This window comes from Musca vetustissima, unplaced genomic scaffold, assembly GCF_032173495.1.
Source record: "Musca vetustissima isolate MV318-11 ecotype Yass unplaced genomic scaffold, APGP_CSIRO_Mvet_v1 utg189747, whole genome shotgun sequence".
Taxonomy (NCBI): domain Eukaryota; kingdom Metazoa; phylum Arthropoda; class Insecta; order Diptera; family Muscidae; genus Musca; species Musca vetustissima.
Window position 1 is genome coordinate 54,666 of NW_026889444.1, and position 19,659 is coordinate 74,324.

A 19,659-nucleotide genomic window follows, 5' to 3' on the forward strand; every position below is an offset into this window, starting at 1 on the left:
ATTAACATTATTAAATAAATGCTAAAAATATAACGTTTTTCCTTCAAATTTACTGTGTTAGAATTTTGAGAACGCTTTATTTTAAACATCGTTCAACATTACAAATGAATTCGTAATATTCAAAATATTGTAAAATGTGTGTTTTCTTTCAAACAAATTAACAAACTGGATTTTCCCAATTTGAGTCGACATTCGGAAATAATGAATTAATTAATAATACAATCATTTTTGTATTGCAAATTGTTTTTAATTTCATAATTAATGATATTGAAAGTAAATTAAAAAAATTAATATTTACATTTCTAAATATATGTTTTAATGTATTTACTTTTGTTTATTATTTATTTGCAGCATCATAAAAATATGAATGAAAATTCTGACAATTTACCAAATGGCTCCTCTGGAGGTATGGGGAATGCTGGCATTCCCAATGTCAACGATATGAATACCAATGGAACGAACAAAAATACAATTGTGATTGAAAATCAGCCCAAACGACGCGTCAGTATTATATCAGATCCAGCTCACGAAAACCGCAGCAGTAATGGTGCTTATGATAATCCTGCTTTTGAACAAAATCCACGAAGAAAAATATCACAGGTATGTCGAATAATTTAGGAACTATAACTTTGAAGGAAATCAAAAAAAGCCTAACAGTACGTTTACATTGTACCGGATTTCATTAACCCAGTGGGTTTCAATTGTCAATTTCATTGCCTACATGTCAAATAAATCCTCATAGAGTAGGTTAACCCGGTAAATAGTTCTAATTTAAATGCAGTTTAAAGCAAACCACACCCATAGCTAAAATTGACTTTGGATCTGACATTAGATCTTCAGAATTGTCCAATTCAGCAATATTTCGTTTGGGCGTATGAGTTGGGTTAAACTGCGGTTTTAATGAAAGATTTTTGCGATAAAATTCGTCTCCGAATAATTTCTCTCTTCTTTGGACTAAATTTGTAAGCAATGGTGAAGACAGGCACATATAGTAATTCATGTCGAATTTCAGGCCTTAAGTTCCTCATCAACATTTCAACCAACTCCTCTTCAGGTATAGGTTGATCAAGCCTGTCTACAATTGTGCAAACTGAATCATAAAATGCTTCGATGGTTTCACCAGGTTTCATTTTTCGATTCCTAATTTCTTCTTTTATCTCATATGACGATCGCATGTCTTTAACGCCGCGCAGAAAGATGTCCACTCTATGGAGTCCACCTGTTTGTGGTACCTTCAATACCACTCACGAGCTTTGACTGTGAGAAGGACAGGGAGGTTCTTGCATATTATGGTAACATTATTTTCAAAATGTTCAAGTGTTAGGGATTTAATTCGGTACAAGAACTCTTCCGCCGTCAGACCTGTACTGGAGCCATCAAATTTGACATTCCAATTTTGAATAATGGCCATCAACTTTTCAGGGCGTGAAGAGACCATTTGCTCAATTTGGCTTGAACTGTGTCTACAACTATTTACATTCAAGGGGGCAAGTTGTAATATTATTAATTCTGTTGACTGGTGGTGTTTGTACAGTACTTTGCTGATGATTCGGTGGAAGATTTGATACTAAATTTAAATTTTGGAAAAATTTCGCAATATTATTCTCTATCATAGTGTTTATCTTCGAATAATCTATATCCACCATATTTGGAGATGAAGGTATAATAATATTATCGCTAGGATTGTTTGGCGTTTGGAACCGGTATGAAGCATTATTTCTAGCTGGAGAATACTCTTCGGCAACCTCAACCAGATTATCAACGTTTGTTCTAGGAGTACAGTCCTGGTCAAAATTGTCGGTTAAATTTGCTTAAAATTGCACACCGATTGCCAAAAAGAAAAATAACCGGATATCGAGGGCGACCAAAGAACATAATTAAAGAATGATACCAAGGCCAGGGATAATTTGAAAATGGGGCCCTTTAAATAATCATTTAAAATTTGGACAAAAGGGTCAAGGAAGGGCTTGTTTTTTTGTTTTTGTTTTTGTGTTATTTGTTTGTGATATGATCCAGTTTTTCAATTTGTGCATTCCCTAGGGTTGATGGTGGCAAGGGTTGAGAATTCAACAAATGTTCCCAAACTGAGCTAGTATGGAACCTCACCATAGTACTGCATTAGGCTTCAGTGTTCGCTAAAGGAATTAGAATGGGGGGGTTCGGATTCGGAGTGTAGCGATTTTATTGAAATTAGATTGCGCTTAGGTACTACTTGTGTAATAATGTAGTAGATTCAGAGATGTAGTTTTTGGTACTATTTACAAAATGTTTACATAGTTAACCGTTAATTTCGTTGTTGTTCTGCATTGCCTGGATCAGTTGTTTGAATTGGCTTTCAGTAAACTGTGTCATCTCTTCTTCTTCTTCGCCTGACACCTACTCGTCGCTATCTGCTTTGGTAGTTTCCGTGAATGTAATCTTTGTGTCGTTGTTCGTGGCCATTTTGTTGGCCGTAAATAAAGCAAGTTCCCACGTTGTGTGCCAATAAAGCCGACCTCACGTTGGGCGTCAATAAAGCACCTCGTGAGCGGAGCTGCTATGGCTTTATCCGAAACAACATGCATGCTACAATAATGCTTTTACTCCTTGTTTAGGAATTGCTTTCAGCTTATGATCTGAGTAAATCAACTTGGGCAAGCGTGGATAATGATCTTAAGCCTTCAGTGTTCGCTAAACGAATTAGAGTCGGGGGGGTCCAGGACTCGCAGTGTAGCGATTTTATTGAAATTAGATTGAGCTTAGGTACTACTTATAAGCAAGATCCTCGTATTGGTATTGGTTGTGTAATAATGTAGTAGATTCAGAGATGTAGTTTTTACCAATATTAATTTCAAATATTTAAATAAGAGTTGCATTCAAATGATTAATGAAATATATGTGTTTATACCATAGCTAATAAAATTTGAATAAAAACAGAGTTGATCCGCTTCAAGCCAATGTTTATTTATTTTTTTTTTCCTGTATATTAAAAAAATAATTCAATTGTTATAATTATCATCATAATCAATTTTATGACTCTTCTAACTAAATTATCTACTCAAGAGTTATGTTAATGAAACCATAGAAAAAAATAAACTAATTTAAATGGAATTTAAATAAAAATGTATCATTGAATTTATTTAGAAGTGTCATAAACTATAAAATAATCCAGGCAAACCGCCAACGATAATAAAGCACAGTTCAAATTGACCATAAATATTTTTTTTAATATTCATTTAAATTATTTGAGCACGCATTGATACATCATTTTAGATTCAATGAAAACACGTCTTCTCATCCTATGGTTAGTTGTTGGGTGGCATTCGTTGTAAATTAGGGGATTTAATTAATTAAATGTTTTTAGCGTAAATATAAACGTTTGTTTATTTTTGGTATCAATCTTCTATATTAATATATGTGAAAAAAGATATACATATATTTTTAGAATTTGGAAATTACACATTCAACTATCATGCCGGAATTATTCAAAATGTATCGAAAACATAGCAATTATTAAGACTACATCCATTCGATTTTTGATTGTTACGTGATACTTCGTGTTTCAATATAATTCCAGTATTAATTTATCTTGGTTGGAGTTGATACAAGAAGTTTTTTATTTCCAAAACCTTTCAACCAAATAGAGCTGGTTTTCATAGGAATCTGCCATAATAAAATGTCCTCGACATATCCATCTATGAGATAAGTTATATTCAAATATGTTAGCATTTTTATATATACTTTATATATTTTTCCTATTCAGTAATATATCAACACAATTTATTTTATTTAGTTTTTTTTTTTGCCTCCAAGCTATAGATTATATTTGCAATAATTTGATGTTTGCCTTGTTAGCCGCTGGGAGGAAAAAATTCGATGTCGATTTTTTTCCAATAAAAATGCCCATGTGTATTAGAGACAGAGATTTTTCGAAATTGAATTGTGAAATGCATTTTTGCACATTTGCATAGAATTGGGAATTAGTATTGTTGCCGTTTGTTATTATTATTGTGCATTTGACGGTATGTCTGACAATATTTTTTGCAAATGTTTCTGTGTAGATTTTTTCGTTGGTTTTTTTGTTGTATTTGCCTCTGAAAGCATATTGTACTACAATGCACCATTATTTAATTATTATAAACCAAAAAATAAACATAATTTATTTTCTATACGAAATCATGGATTTATGCAATTTTGTTGAAATTTGATATAGAATTTTGTTGAGGTGGAAAATAGTGCATAGTGGAAATTGCTTTCGAACATTTTTCTTTTGTAAATTGTGTGAAGTGAAAGTGTTTATTTTTGATGTTAGTTATAGGAAATGGCAGATTTGATTATTCAGAAAGAAATTTTGTTTTGTGTATTTTGTATAAAATGTATTTGAAACTTGGTTTGTTTGTATTAGCATAATATAATCTATAGTTACTTTACCTTAATAATGAATCTATTTTCGATTTATTTGTATTTGCAGACATCTGTCCACTCCCACACAGAAATTGGTCCTGTTAGGAGGAAAAGTATTTTAGTTAATGCTGGCCATGAGACTGAATCGGATCATGGCTCCTTACACAGTTATGGTAAGTAAAATATGTGATGTGTTATAATTGTAGTTAAATTATGTACGAATAAAAAATAAATTGGATTCGTTAAGAATATAATTATTATTTTTTAAGATCTGTTCCCATACCTTTTAGCTAGTAAAAGGGGAAAATGTTAAACTCGCTCTCAGACTACAAAATAAGTCAAAAAGTTCGGGAACGAAAATCTAGTAAATATGTAAATCAAGTGTCCGTAGGATTTGCCGAATAATTTGTCTTTTATTGAAAAAAGTAGGGAAAATATGAGACATATCGTTAGCTAAAATGCAAAAAGGCGTAACTAAAAAAAATTGAAAATTGTTTTTGAATGAATATTGTGAATGTCAATAATCTACATGTGTTGATAAAGTCAATTTCAATTTTCATTTTTTTGTTAGTTACGCCTTTTGCATTTTAGCTAACGATATGTATATTTATTTTTGTCCAATTTAAAACAAAAATGTTTCTTACAATATCATATCGACTGAAGGAATGACAATTTGAAAATCCTTTTTTTTAATGTTTCTCTTTTATAATTGTACTAGCGGGCCCGGCAAACGTTGTCTTGCATAGCAATATTGTTGATGTATAATTCACATAACGATAGCCCAATATTAAGTTACCTTTTTTCCCCTCCACGATTTGAGATAGTGATCTGAAATTTGCACATATATTGCTACTACTCCTAGGATATTTGGTATTGAACATGTTCAATATTAGTTCACTATTTAGGGTAGCTCCCATATAACGGTACCTCGCAATATGAGAAATTTGTTGAACAGAATTGTTTGTAATTGAGCAGAAAGTGTCAGTACCAAATATTATTAATATTTGCACAAATTTTGGGGTACCACCCATATAACGGTAGCAATAAACATTCCATGCTTTGAAGATCTGGGCACGGTTTTCAACAGAATTTATTTTCATTTAAGGGAACCCCCCCCCATTCTCGATTTTATTTTTTCAAGATTTTCAATGGGCTGGTAAATCAATACCAATGCTTGTTAAGGTTTGTAACTTTGCACATATATAATTGAAGATTTAAAAGAGAAGAAAAATAATTTACAAAAAAATTTTGTTAATGTTTTGTTGTTGTTTTTTGTAATTAAAGAAAAGTCCTTATTTTTGATGGCGGGCATGATAACTCCGCACTGGAACATCGGAATCCGAAAATTCCAACGGTGTTAGAAAGAGTACATGTCTGACTCTCGTATGAACTAGGATTATTGACTTCGCTCTAAAATTAACAAAATGGTGGACCTTTGAAAAAATATTTTTGGAAAATCGCCGATTTTTTAACAAAAACCAAGTTAAAATATAAGGAAGATCTTCACCGATTGGCTTTATCCTAGTTCATACGATAGCTATACACTCACAGAGAAACGTTGCAAAATTTGGAACCGATTGGATTATTAGTTTTTGAGATATCGTGCCCGCCATTCGCAAAAAAATGTTTAGAGAAAAACGCGTTTAAAGTTTGAGAAGCCCTTCAGCCGTCACTTGATGCTGACACAATAAATCGGCTATATCTTCAAGAGTTCTTGAGATTTTCACTTGAAAATTTGTAGAGACATTATTTAATCAGTGTAGATTCGAATTATATCAACAAAAATTTTGACCCCGAGAATGGGGGGGTCCCCTTAATATAGGGGATACTTATTGAGCAGAAAATCTCTCTACATACAATTATCAATATTGGCCTAAGTATCCGGAAAATTCCTTAATATTCGGTGTATCATATTTTGGATGATCATTGTGTTGAAAATATTCGTAAAAAATTTGCGCAAGCTTCCGAAAAACCTCCATATAATGGCACTCCACATTTTTGGGGATTTGGGCACGGTTTTCAACCGAATCAGCTGTAATTGGTTGTTTTATTTGGTTATTTCTGTGGATAAAAGCAGGGTGCGAAGAATGATAAAAATACGCTCTTTCTCACGGGCGAGAACTCGAATGTTTTCAATTTATCGCGAATGATAAAATTACAATGAATGCACAAGCACTTGCATTCTCTAGCGAATGTCTGCATTGTACGAAAAATTCAGGAACGATAAAATTTCGCTTCAAGCGTCGTCGATTCATTCTTTCGCGAGCATTTGTTGCTGAAGTACATTCTTTTGAAAAACTCAAAAATCCAATTTTGGAAAGATCGAAGCAAATTGAAGTGATTGATTAACAGCTGTGAATACAACCTGGCGCCGCTTATATTTTGAATCCAGAGGATCGCCAACCACTCTCTCTCTCTTGATGAGGGAAGCTTAGCGGAAAAGTTCAAAAAAAAAAAAAAACTCAAAAAAACAAATGTTCGCGAAACTCGCGAGCACTGTTAATAACAGCAACAAACAAAAATATCATAAAAAAGAATGTGTGTGTAGTAGAAAGTGTGTGGAATAACAAAACACATGTCCAACAACTATTGAGTTTATCATTATTATTGTTGCCGTTTTGAGCATTCGCGAGAATTCGGGAATGTTTGCTTTCATTCGTGAGAGAATGTCTGAAAGAATTTCAACCACGAAACGAACGAACGTTGTTGTGTGCTCTCACTCGTTTGTTATGTGTGTGAGAACAATCTTTGACGAATGCTCTTTTGATAAAGACTTTATCGTCATAAATTCATTCGTAAAATTAGCACAAAACGAAAAGAATGTATTTTGAATCATTCGCGAGCGAATTTTTGCGCACCCTGAATAAATGACATCATCATAGAAATTATAGACTATAGCTAAACCTTTTAAAAATACGCCATTCTTATTCCCCATTCAATTTTCTGTATGTTGAAGTTCTTACCCCCGTTTTCAAACCTGAGTGTTATCGGTAGTTGGCATGTTCAATACGAATAGCTAACATCGGACGGAGGTTTTGGTATAACCTTCAAATTAGATATTATAATATTTATACCCTTCACCACACTACGGTACAGGGTATTATGTCTTTGTGCATATGTTTGTAACAGGCAAAGGAAACGAGATAGACACATGGTTCCTTTTAAGAATATGCATAGAATCACCTTCTGAGTCGATTTACGCATGTCCGTCTGTCTGTCCATGTTAAATTGTAAACAAAGTACAGGTCGCATTTATGATCCGAACTGGATGAAATTCGGCATAGGTCACTTATTTGGCCCAAGGACGAGCCCTATTGAAATTGGAGAAAATCGATTCTGATTTAGATATAGCTCCCATATATAGTTTCGTCCGATTTTATGTAAATTATGCACCAAACTTCCAATATTTGCCCGATTGGGACTAAATTTTGCTCAGCACACTGAATCAGGTCCATGCTTATGTGTGCGGAGTTTTGTTGGAATCAGTTCAGATTTAGATATAGATCCCATATATATATATATATATATATATAGTCGTCCTATTTTATGTGAATGATGCACCAAACTCCCAATATTTGTCCGATTGGCTCAAAATTTTGCACAGAGTTCTGAATTAGGTTCAAACTGATGTCTGCGAAGTTTTGTTAAAATCGGCTCAGATTTAGATATAGCTCCCATATATAGTTTCGTCCGATTTTATGTAAATGATGTACCAAACTTCCAATATTTGTCCGATTGCACAGCGCACTGAATCAGGTCCATGCTTATGTGTGCAGAGTTTTTATATAGCTCCCATATATATAGTCGTCCTATTTAATGTGAATGATGCACCAAACTCAAAATATTTGTCCGATTGGCACGAAATTTTGCACAGAGTTCTGAATTAGGTCCAGCCTGATGTCTGCGAAGTTTTATTAAAATCGGTTCAGATTTAGATATAGCTCCCATATATAGTTTCATCAGATTTTTTGTGAATGATACACAAAACTCACTATATTTGTCCGACTGGGACACAATTTTGCACAGAGTACTGATTTAGGTACAGACTGATGTCAACGAAGTTTAGTTAAAATCGGTTCAGATTTAGATAAAGCTCCCATATATAGTTTCGTCCGATTTTATGTGAATGATACACCAAACTCCCAATATGTGTCCGATTGGCACAACATTTTGCACAGAGTACTGAATTAGGTCCAGACTAATGTATACAAAGTTTTGTTGAAATCGGTTCGTGCGATTTTTTGTGAATGATGCACCAAATTCCCAATATTAGTCCAATTGAGACAAAATTTTGCACAGAGTACTGAATCATATTCTGATTGATGTCTGCCAAGTTTTGTTAAAATCGATTCAGATTTAGATATAGAGAGGGTATTAAATTGAATATAGTGATTACAAAAAACAAGTGGTGTATACAACGGTTACTCAATTAGGTCCAAAGAATCCAAGTCTGGGCCTTCGACATGCAATTTTTCATTGATTTCAGAATTGTATGTGGATGTTGTTTTTTTTCAATTGGTTAAAATATCTATCTTGATAGCACATTTATTTCCGCCCGATTCCATCTCAATGGTTCTACAAAGATTTTATGTCTGTTATATCAACAAGATATTGTAGATATTAACATCTCCGTTATTTACACAATGTGGTGAAGGGTATGAAATAGTCGGCCCTGTCCGATTTTTGAACATTCCTTACTGGTTTTTATTCTCAAATGGTTTTTTTTATAATTGTATGTGTGAGCAATTTGACACATACCGACAGCCCACTGCTGCCTTTAAATTAAATACCTCTAACCTACATATAATATTTATATTTAATTATTCAGAATTTGATCTTGAAATCTTTCTTCTATATCATAATCCTTTATTTAATACTAAAAATAATTTCTGGTGCCAATATCCCTTTCTATATGTAATAACATTCCGAAAATACACTTTTAAATATTTTATTGTGTATTTATTTAACCACATTTAGATTATGAGGTAATTTTGTGGAAATAACAATCATTTGAAAATATCTGAAATACAAATATCTTTCCAATTATCTACTACTGAGAAAGTACTCAATTTTATTGGTTCGCCAATACATGCCGCCGTATTGTGTGATATCAAATGAAGATATGAATATAAGACCACACAGCCGTCTGAACAATCACAATAAAAAGGTGCTTTAACCTCTTTGCCAACTCCAAATTCCAAATGTTAACTTGTGTGTGTGTTTTTTTTTGCCACAGGCATTCAACAATGCCCTCCGTGTTTTGCATGTTTCATTTACGACTTTTAAAAGCGTTACAATTACGATACCTCTTTTACGACTGCAATACTCCTTGAAGAATTTCTTCTCCTTTTTTATGACTACTTATGATGGATTTTATGGAGGTACATTGAAAGTGGCGGACTGGACTTGTTTCCGTTAGTCCTCTTCAACGTATTACCCCTTTGAAACACACATTATAATAAGTGGTTCCAAAATACAAATCTGTATTAAGGGGAGCATGTGATTTTATTAGGCATACTTAAAAGCGAAAAACGAAATAGATTTGTTGTTTTTTGTTCGGGTTTTTTTTAACAATCAACAGTTTTAAGGCTAATTTTTAGTTATTGGCTAACGCCAACAATCAACCAACCGCCAGTACAGTTCTTCAATTGAAGTACTATAAAGATTAGACGATAGTCAGTCAGTTTATTTTTTATGAGGTTCTTATGTTATAAAAAAAACAACTACTAACGCCTTTCAATGATTGATTAGACGCGACATACCAAGTGTGCGATTAGTGGCAATAGAATCGATCAATTTTTTTTTTATTTCTTAAACTTGAAATGATTGATGACGATGAATGGGTTAATAAATCACAGGGATTACTAAAAGTTAATGTTTTACGATTAGTATATACGACTATTCTATAGAATTGTATGGCGTGTATAACAGTTAAACAAAGCAAACTAATCTGGTATAACAAAGACGAATTGTTGGAATTTTTATGACGTTACACATTTTGTAACTTCGGAATTTTTAATAAAACAGTATTTTTTCATAATAGATTTACGGATTTAAAGTATACTGAATCGAGCTCATGGTAGTGGGTGGAAAATTCCTTATTGGGGTGAAGCCATTGGCGGCAAGTATATTAGGAATTCAGAAAGACAAATTCGTGATGCATTTTTTTACTGATGACTCTAAAGTGCATTGCAGGTTATTTTACAGATGACATGTTCTCATTTAAATCGATTGAGGAGTATTTTTGTATAGCATTCCTCCTATTATCTCGAGTACTTCTCCGCCGTTTTCGTTTTTATTTTTCAAAAAAAAACTTGACTTACGAAGATTTTGTGCTTCAAAATTTTTATTGTGGTATAGAGTATATAAATGCACTTAGAATTTCACGCAAATAAAGCATGTTATCTGAAAATCAAGAAACATAGATATGAAGTTATTTCTTTAAAAACTATAGTGTCGTCTGGAAAAAAAATTATCACAACACAAATCAAAACGTTACCAAACGTTAACTTTCCAATAGGAATTTTCCAAAGACATTAATTAAACCAGTAAGGAAAGTAGTAGAGTCGGACGGGGCTGACTATATGATACCCTTCACCATTATGGGTATATTAAACATATGTATATGTATGCATTTTTGAAGGACCATTAACATGAAATTGGATATATTAAAATATGTGATCTAAATGTGAACCGACTTAAATCAATTCATAAATATGTCATTCGTTTGTTACAATGATACAGAATTATGTACATCGATTTAAAGTAAATATCCTTGGACACCAAAGTTTTTCAATTTGAAAAATATATATGGATTATGTTGTCTTCGACTTGCAATTACTTTCCAATGTCAATTTTGTACGTTGTGCAAAATTGCATGTCAATCTAACAGACATAAGGAGTTTGGTGCACCATTTACTTAAAATCGGACGTAAATATATATGGAAGCTATACCCAAATCTGAACCGATTTCAACAAAGCTTAACACAAGTTATACTAAAGTAACATCAGTAGGCTGTGCAATATTTTGTGCTAATTGGCTTAACTTTGAGCGTTTGGTGCACCATTTACTTAAAATCGGACGAAACCATACATGGGAGTTATATATATATATATATAGGATTCGTTCTTGGTCCAAATAAATGAGCTGAGCCAAATTTCATCCAATCATAAATGCTAACTGTACTTTATTTACAATTTAACATAAACAGACGGACGGACTTACTACTTATTTAGCTGGCATATGACAGAACTTTCGTTCCATAAGCCGAGCTTAGAAAAGATTTCCAGGCGCGTCGGTCTTTTGCCCAGTTTTTCCAATTTAAAAGACCATTTTCGGCGATGTTGTCTTCGACTTGATCTTTCCAACGTATTCTTGGCCTTCCCCTTCTCCGTGAACCATCAGCTGGTTCGCTTTTATATGCCTTCTGGGCTGGGGCATCTTCATCCATTCTCACAACATCCATGACCTAGCCAACGTAGTCGCTGCAGCTCAATACGTCTAACAATGTCGATGTCCGAAAATAGCTGGTACAACTCTTGGTTTATTCGACGGCGATATTCACCGCCAACGCAGATCGACCCATAGATCTTTCAAACACTCCAAGAGCTGCCTCATCTGCTTGCGTAAGTACCCATGCTTCATATCCATATAACAGCACGGGTAGTATCAGCGTCTTGTAGAGTGTGAGTTCGGTCTGGCGGGAGGTGGCCTTGCTTTTGAGTTGTTTGCTCAGACCATAGTAGCATCGGTTGGCCATAACCTTCTCCAAATTTCAAAACTGATGTCATTCCTTTTATTTATGGATGTACCAAGGTATATAAAATCTTTGACTACCTCGAAGCTGTAGTTCTCAAGTTCCACAGTTTGTCCGAGTCTTCTGGACGTCTTGCGCCTTGATACCGTCAGCTTGGTCCTCTCGCGTTTACTACCGGACCCGGACCGGACGGCTTTATAGTCGACGAATAGGTGGAATGTGTCGATGTGTTTTTCGTGGGGTTTTTCCAGGATTTGGCGCAGAGTGAAAATCCGGTCCAATAATGTCATTGATCATTGGCTTCAGTCGTTCACACAGTACGCTGGATAGCACTTTATATGCGGTGGGAAGGAGACTTATTCCTCTATAGTTGGCACATATCGTCTTGTCTCCTTTTTTTGTGCACGGGACACAGGATGCTGAGGTTCCAATTATTGGGCATGCATTCTTATAGCCAAATTGTACTAATCAGCTGGTGCATGCTCCTTACCAGCATCTGACCACCAGTCTTGAATAGTTCGGCTTGTAACCCATCGGGCCTGCTGCTTTATTATTCTTCAGCCGATTGATTGCTATTCTCAATTCATCTTGGCTAGGTGGTATACACTCTATACCGTTATCTATTATTGGTTCTGGGGTATCCACTTCGCTGCTACTATTTGATACCAGAAGATTTTCAAATGCGCATTCCAGATCCTCAGCACGCTGTCTGTATCTGTCACCAGGTTTCCTTCTTTATCTCTACAGGAGGATGTACCAGCACCAAAGCCTTCGGTTTGGTATTTTACCCGTTGGTAGAATTTTCGGACTTCATTCTGACTCCTGTACATCTCGATTTGCTCACGCTCACGTTTTTCTAGTTCTTTCTTCTTTTTCTGAAAATACGTTTCTCCTCTCTCTTTTTCTCCCGATAGTTCTCCATCGCTTTACGTGTTGCTACTGTCCGCAGGGTTGTCCTATACGCTGCGTTTTTCACGTCAGTAGCATTACGACACTCCTGATCGTACCACGGTTTTCTTGATGGTGGTCTTTGGTACCCAAGTGTTACTTTTGTTGCAGTTTGTAGGGAGTGGGCAATTCTCTGCGATTGAGCTTCTATATTATTATCGGGTCAAGGGGTGCTTTCGTCAATCTGTAGCTTTTCGATGTCAAATTTCCGTGCTTTGCTGCTACATTAAGACGGTAATGGTCCGAATCGATATTCGCTCCCCTGATCGATCGAACGTCTAGGACACTGGATGAACGGACGGACATGCATAAATCGACTCAGAAGGTGGTTTTAGGTATATTCTCAAACAAGATATAATACCCTATACCAAAGTGTGGTGAAGGATATAATTAATTAAAATTCCAAAATCGAAATACAAATGCGAAATTATTTTTTTTTTTTTCATAGATGTTTAAGCTGAAAATAGTTCTTAAATTCTAAATTTAATATAAGTACTCTCGTCGGTAATAGGCTTTCAAAATATTTTTATTTTGCACCTGAATCAATCAAAACTATTCCAGTGTATTGTATAACTATTATTATTAATAAAATATATTTTCAAACATGAGATTTTAATCCGTTTACAATTTTATATAAATAATTGTCAATACACGCAGAGATTTAACAAATGATTATGTCAAATTTCAAAATTAATAACCAAAAATACGCTTATAGATGTCAGTCACAATGGCCATAACACAAGTACCTATCAATTCCTGAAATGCTAACTGATAATACCAATTAACAATGATTTATCAGTGTTAACAGCAACAACAACAACCACATTGCACTTGGAAATATCTACGATTAAGTGTTTATTCATGTGTATTTGGGTTAAAAAGGTATTATTTATATCAGCTATCAAGTAGTAGATAATGCAAGTTGCTCCCCATCTTGGCACCCAATATTCACTATATTTGTATGTACATATATCAATTTAAATGTTTTGATAAGTTTCGATTAAAACAAAAAAAAATCACGGAAAGTTATGGGGGGTTCGTGGGCAAAGAGACAATCACTTGTCACTCACCTCAATTTTGTGTATGTTTTCCAAGAAAATATATTTGTACAATATACAAACATATATATTTATTTAATCTTAACACCTTATTAGCGTCAATAACTTCCAAGTGAATGAATATGATTTTTGTATTTTTCCATTTGGTAAATATTTTAACGCATTGGTTTTAGGCTGTGGTACATTTAAAATTTCGAAGTGTTAATTATAGCCTACACCATTGTGATGTTCCGAAGTGCGATTAGTTGGAAACGCTGACTCAATAAATCAGCGATACAACGCACATATGGGGAAAATATATACAATATATTAGATATGTATGTTCGTTTACTTCTACAAATGGGAAATTCCATTCGCCTGATATTGGATTTATTAATATTGAAAATGTTAACCATTAGTGGAGGAGGTACCAGAAAGAGTCAACCAATTGATCCCACCTTCGGACTGTTCTGGCAATAGGTTGTGCAAAGTTTGGTTCAAATCGGACATTTCATTCGTATAATATTGGATTTATTTGCATTAACAAATTTGGCTCTTTGTGAGATAGGTGCCAGAAGGAGTAGGCCAATTAGTCCTACATTTGGACTTAATCTAGGCTTGAAAAAGATAAAAAGTTGTACAAAGTTTGTTTCAAATCGGATATTCCATTCGCCTGATATTGGATTTATATATAAATCTATAGATCTATATGATCTATAGATCATGAATATTCGAACTATCTAGGCTTGAAAATGATAAAAAAGTTGTGCAATGTTTGGTTCAAATCAGGCATTACATTCGCCTGATATTGGATTTATAGATCATGAAAATGTTGACCATTTGAAGGGGAGATACCAGATGGAGTGTACCAATAGTTCCATCTTATCTCGTGATCTGGGCTTTGTAAAGATATTAGGTTGTACAATTTTAAATTCGAATCGGATTGTGCTTTCACATGATATTATGAAATTAAGTTTTAGCTCAATTTTAAAAATTTTGTGGCGGAGGTACCAGAAGAAGTGGACCGATATTCCACTATTGAACTATGTTTGGAAGATATATGTGCAAAGTTTGGATGAAATCGCTAACTCCCCTAAGTTATAAAAAATACTGCGTAACTTTCGTTTAAAGAAATTTCTCTCCAAAGGGACCACGGTACAATAATACCGAATTGGCTGTAAGTTGATATTATGTGTTTTCATTACGTGGACACATCTTCCTACCCAGAATTATAAATATTTATTCCTAAAAAAAATTATAAAATATTGCTATAGCCCCATATAACGGTACAGTTCGACCCGCACGAACATAAATAAATCTCCAAAGGGACCACGGTACAATAATACCGAATTGGCTGTAAGTTGATATTATGTGTTTTCATTACGTGGACACATCTTCCTACCCAGAATTATAAATATTTATTCCTAAAAAAAATTATAAAATATTGCTATAGCCCCATATAAGGGTACAGTTCGACCCGCACGAACATAAATAATTTTTTACTTGTTTCAACTAAAAACCAGTAGAGAAAGAAGTAAAGTCGGACGGAGTCGACTATATGATACCCTTCACCACTATGGGTATATTAAACCGATGCATCCCAACAGACGCTATGCAATATAAGAACTTTGGTACATTATTTACATTAAATCGGACGAAAATATATATATCTAGATCTGAACCGATTCTCACGAAACTCAGCATATAATTCCAGGCTCAGTTCAGTACGCGTTGTCAAATTTCATGCAAATCGAAAGATTTATAGGGACTTTGGCGAACCTTTTACTTAAAATCGGACGAAACTATATATGGAATCTATACCAAAATCTGGATCGATTTTTCAACGAAACTAGGCAGCCATCACTCTAGGCTCAATTCAGTACTTTATGCCAAATATCGGGCAAATCAAAAGATTTATAGGGACATTGGAGCACCATTCACATAAAATCGGACGAATCTATATATGGGAGCTATATCTAAATCCGGACCGATTTTCACGAAACTTGGCAGACATTATTATAGGCGCAATTCAGTACGCTATGCCAAATTTCGCAAATCGAAGGATATATAGGGACTTTGGTACACCATTTACCTTAAATCGGACGAAGATATATATGGAGCTATATCTAAATCTGAACCGATTTTCACGAAACTTTGCACACATAATCCTAGACTCAATTCAGTACGTTATGCCAAAATTCGTGCAAATGAAAAGATTTCCAGGGATTTTTATGCACCATATATATTTTCGCCTAAAATCAGGCACCATTTACATAAAATCGGACGAATCTATATATGGGAGCTTTATCTAAATCTGAACCGATTTTCATGAAACTTAGCACACATTATTATAGGCGCAATTCAGTACGCTATGCCAAATTTCGCGCAAATTGAAGGATATATAGGGACTTTGGTACACCATTTACCTTAAATCGGACGAAGATATATATGGAGCTATATCTAAATCTGAACCGATTTTCACGAAACTTTGCACACATAATCCTAGACTTAATTCAGTACGTTATGCCAAAATTCGTGCAAATGAAAAGATTTCCAGGGATTTTTATGCACCATATATATTTTCGCCTAAAATCAGGCGTAGATATATATTGGAGCTTTATCTAAATCTGAACCGATTTTCATGAAACTTAGCACACATTATTATAGGCGCAATTCAGTACGCTACGCCAATTTTCATGCAAATCGAATGATATATAGGGACTTTGTGCCCGTTTACCTTAAATCGGACGAATATATATATATATATATATATATATGTATATATATAGGAGCTATTTCCACCCTGTACCACAGTGTGGTGAAGGGTATAAAAATGTATGAGGTCATGTGAACCTTCGATAACCCACTGCACCAATATACAGCCACGTCGGTGGGAAAATGTGGCTAAATCCCTTAAAATAGGTAAAATAGGTCAGTACCGTTACATGAAGCTATACCATAATGTAAATCGATATATATATATAATTTTTGTAGTGAGTTTTAACACCCCTTGAAAAATCAAATTAGAGACAATTTGCTTGAACAATATGTCCAAAACCTGCAAAATGGCTAATATAATGAGGGGCCTACCCGAAAACTTGGACTATAGTTGACCATTTTAGGTATGGATACTTTTTACTCATTGAAATTCCAAATTATAAAACTACAGCCAATTTGATAATTTTTAATAGAAACAATTACTAGCCAATGAGAACCCAAAATACCAACATACAGCAAATTTAACTTAAAAACGTGTCCAAATGCCTTAAAATACAGAATTTTGGACGTACAGTTATATTTGAGGTTACCCTAAAAAATAAACCGGTATATTCCATTTTCTAATTTCTGAAATCTTTTTAAGTCAACTCTTCAATTATTGTTTCTATTTATTATATTATATTTTAAAAAAATATATGTATATTCTTATTTTTTTAGACAATCGACCCTATAGAAGTTCAGCGCTGGATACGCTGAATGCCAAAATTGCTCAACATCAACAGCAGCAATCCCAGTCCAATTATAGCAGCAACGTTGAAGAGTCTTGGCTCTATACATTCTGTCTGAAGTGTCGCGGTGAGGAAACAACACCATCATGGGAGCCACCACATTGGCAAAAACTATTCCCCTATCCATTGTGTCCATCATTCCGACAATTTGCCCGGATAGTCGTGCTAATATTGATCGGTGTACTGTTATGGATAACAGCCTATGTCATTATAGGCGATTCAGCTGCCCCTGGTGGTCAGCTATTTAGTTTGGTGGTACTGGCTGTTGCTGCAAATTTCGGTGGCTATTTAATATCATTGACAACGTTACCGCGTCTTATTGGTATGTTGTTGGTGGGCATACTCTTCCAGGTGGGTACTTCAAGGAAACACTGAAAAATGGATTTATTTAATAAGCATACATTCCTTTTTATTTGTTCCCCAGAATGTTGGCTGGACCAATTTGGAAGGCGATTTCTCCAAAGTCACCGCTCACTTGCGTAAATTTGCTTTAACCATTATTTTAATTCGAGCTGGTCTCGAAATGGAACCTGAGGCTTTCAAAAAAGTCTACAAGACTATTCTGAAATTGGGCATCATCCCTTGGATTGTTGAATGCGTTGTCATCGGTTTGACCAGCCACTTCTTCTTGGATCTACCCTGGGTTTGGGCTTTCCTTTTGGGTTCGATTATTGCCGCCGTTTCTCCTGCCGTAGTTGTGCCTTGCCTCTTCCGTTTACGTACTAAGGGTTATGGTGTAGCCAAAGGCATTCCCACTTTGATTATTGCTGTAGCTGGTATTGATGATGCCTTGTCTGTGGCCGTTTTTGGTATCATCAGTAGTGTTATGTTTTCGGATCGTGGTCTTGGCTATCAAATTTCTCAGGCTCCTGTCTGTATTATTGGCGGTCTTGCCTTTGGTGTCATCTGGGGTTACATTGCCAGATTCTTCCCCGAAAAAGGAGATCCCTACGTTGTGCCCATGCGTACCATTATGTTGTTTGCCGGTGGATTGGTAGCAATTTATGGCAGTGAAGAAATCGGGTACGAAGGAGCTGGTCCATTGGCTGCTGTGTTTGCTGCTTTCGTTTCCAATTTGTTCTGGTGTAAACAAGGCTGGGAGGTCGAGGACAATCCCGTTGCCACAGCATTCGAAATCTTTTGGATGATTTTCGAACCGATTCTATTTGGCATTACTGGTGCCACTGTCAAAGTAGGTCTAGACATTTATATCAAATTCAATTCAAATAATTAACAACGATCTCTTTAATCTAGATCAACGAACTCGATTCGGACATTGTATCTGTTGGTGTCGGCTGTATTATCGGTGCCGCTGTTATTCGTATTCTGTGTACAGCTGGCATTGCTTTTGGAGATCGCCTTAATATCAAGGAAAAATTCTTTGTAGCCCTCTCCTGGATGTCTAAGGCCACCGTTCAAGCTGCATTGGGCCCAGTGGCTCTTAAACATTTAAATGCATCTTCCAGCGAGGACGAGAAGCACTATGCCTATGTAGTACAAACAATTGCCGTACTTTCAATTGTACTGACTGCTCCCTTGGGTGCTATTTTAATCTCAGTATCGGGCACAAAACTTTTAACGAAAACTAGACAACCACAAGTAACAGAAGGTACGTTTACCGGCAACTTTCTCCACACAAGCAGTTTCTTATCACCATTTCTCTTCTAGGTTGGCGTCGCAGTCATCGTCCTTCTATTCGTGACATCAGTATCATTGACGAAGAAGAAGAACGTGAAGATCCCGAAATTCCCGAGGATAAGGAAACGGCCGATAATACGCAGACCAATACCCACATTCCTCCGTTCACATTATCTTCCTACAACAAATAAGTTGTCCCGTCTATATTGCTGTACTACTATGTTTTTGTCTTTTACGTGTAAGCGTTATCATTGCCATGGCAATTTCGTTCTTAGCTACCTATCCTGAATACATTTTTGAAATTAATTCCAGTGAATTCATTCCAGAACATGTCCTTGTCTTGCATTGTTGTTATATTATATGTTAAGTTAAATGTTAATTTAAATGCTA

At 35.0% G+C, this 19,659-nt stretch overlaps 1 protein-coding gene across 1 annotated transcript; it reads left to right on the top strand.

Annotated features, from left to right (window-relative positions):
• Positions 1-342: 342 nt before the first annotated feature.
• Positions 343-19,465, top strand: LOC133337145 (sodium/hydrogen exchanger 9B2-like). Its single transcript, XM_061545405.1, has 6 exons — positions 343-600; positions 4,451-4,556; positions 17,561-17,982; positions 18,056-18,823; positions 18,886-19,240; positions 19,300-19,465. The coding sequence occupies exons 1-6, from the start codon at positions 364-366 to the stop codon at positions 19,458-19,460; spliced, it is 2,049 nt and encodes a 682-aa protein (XP_061401389.1). The 5' UTR covers positions 343-363; the 3' UTR covers positions 19,461-19,465.
• Positions 19,466-19,659: the final 194 nt, after the last annotated feature.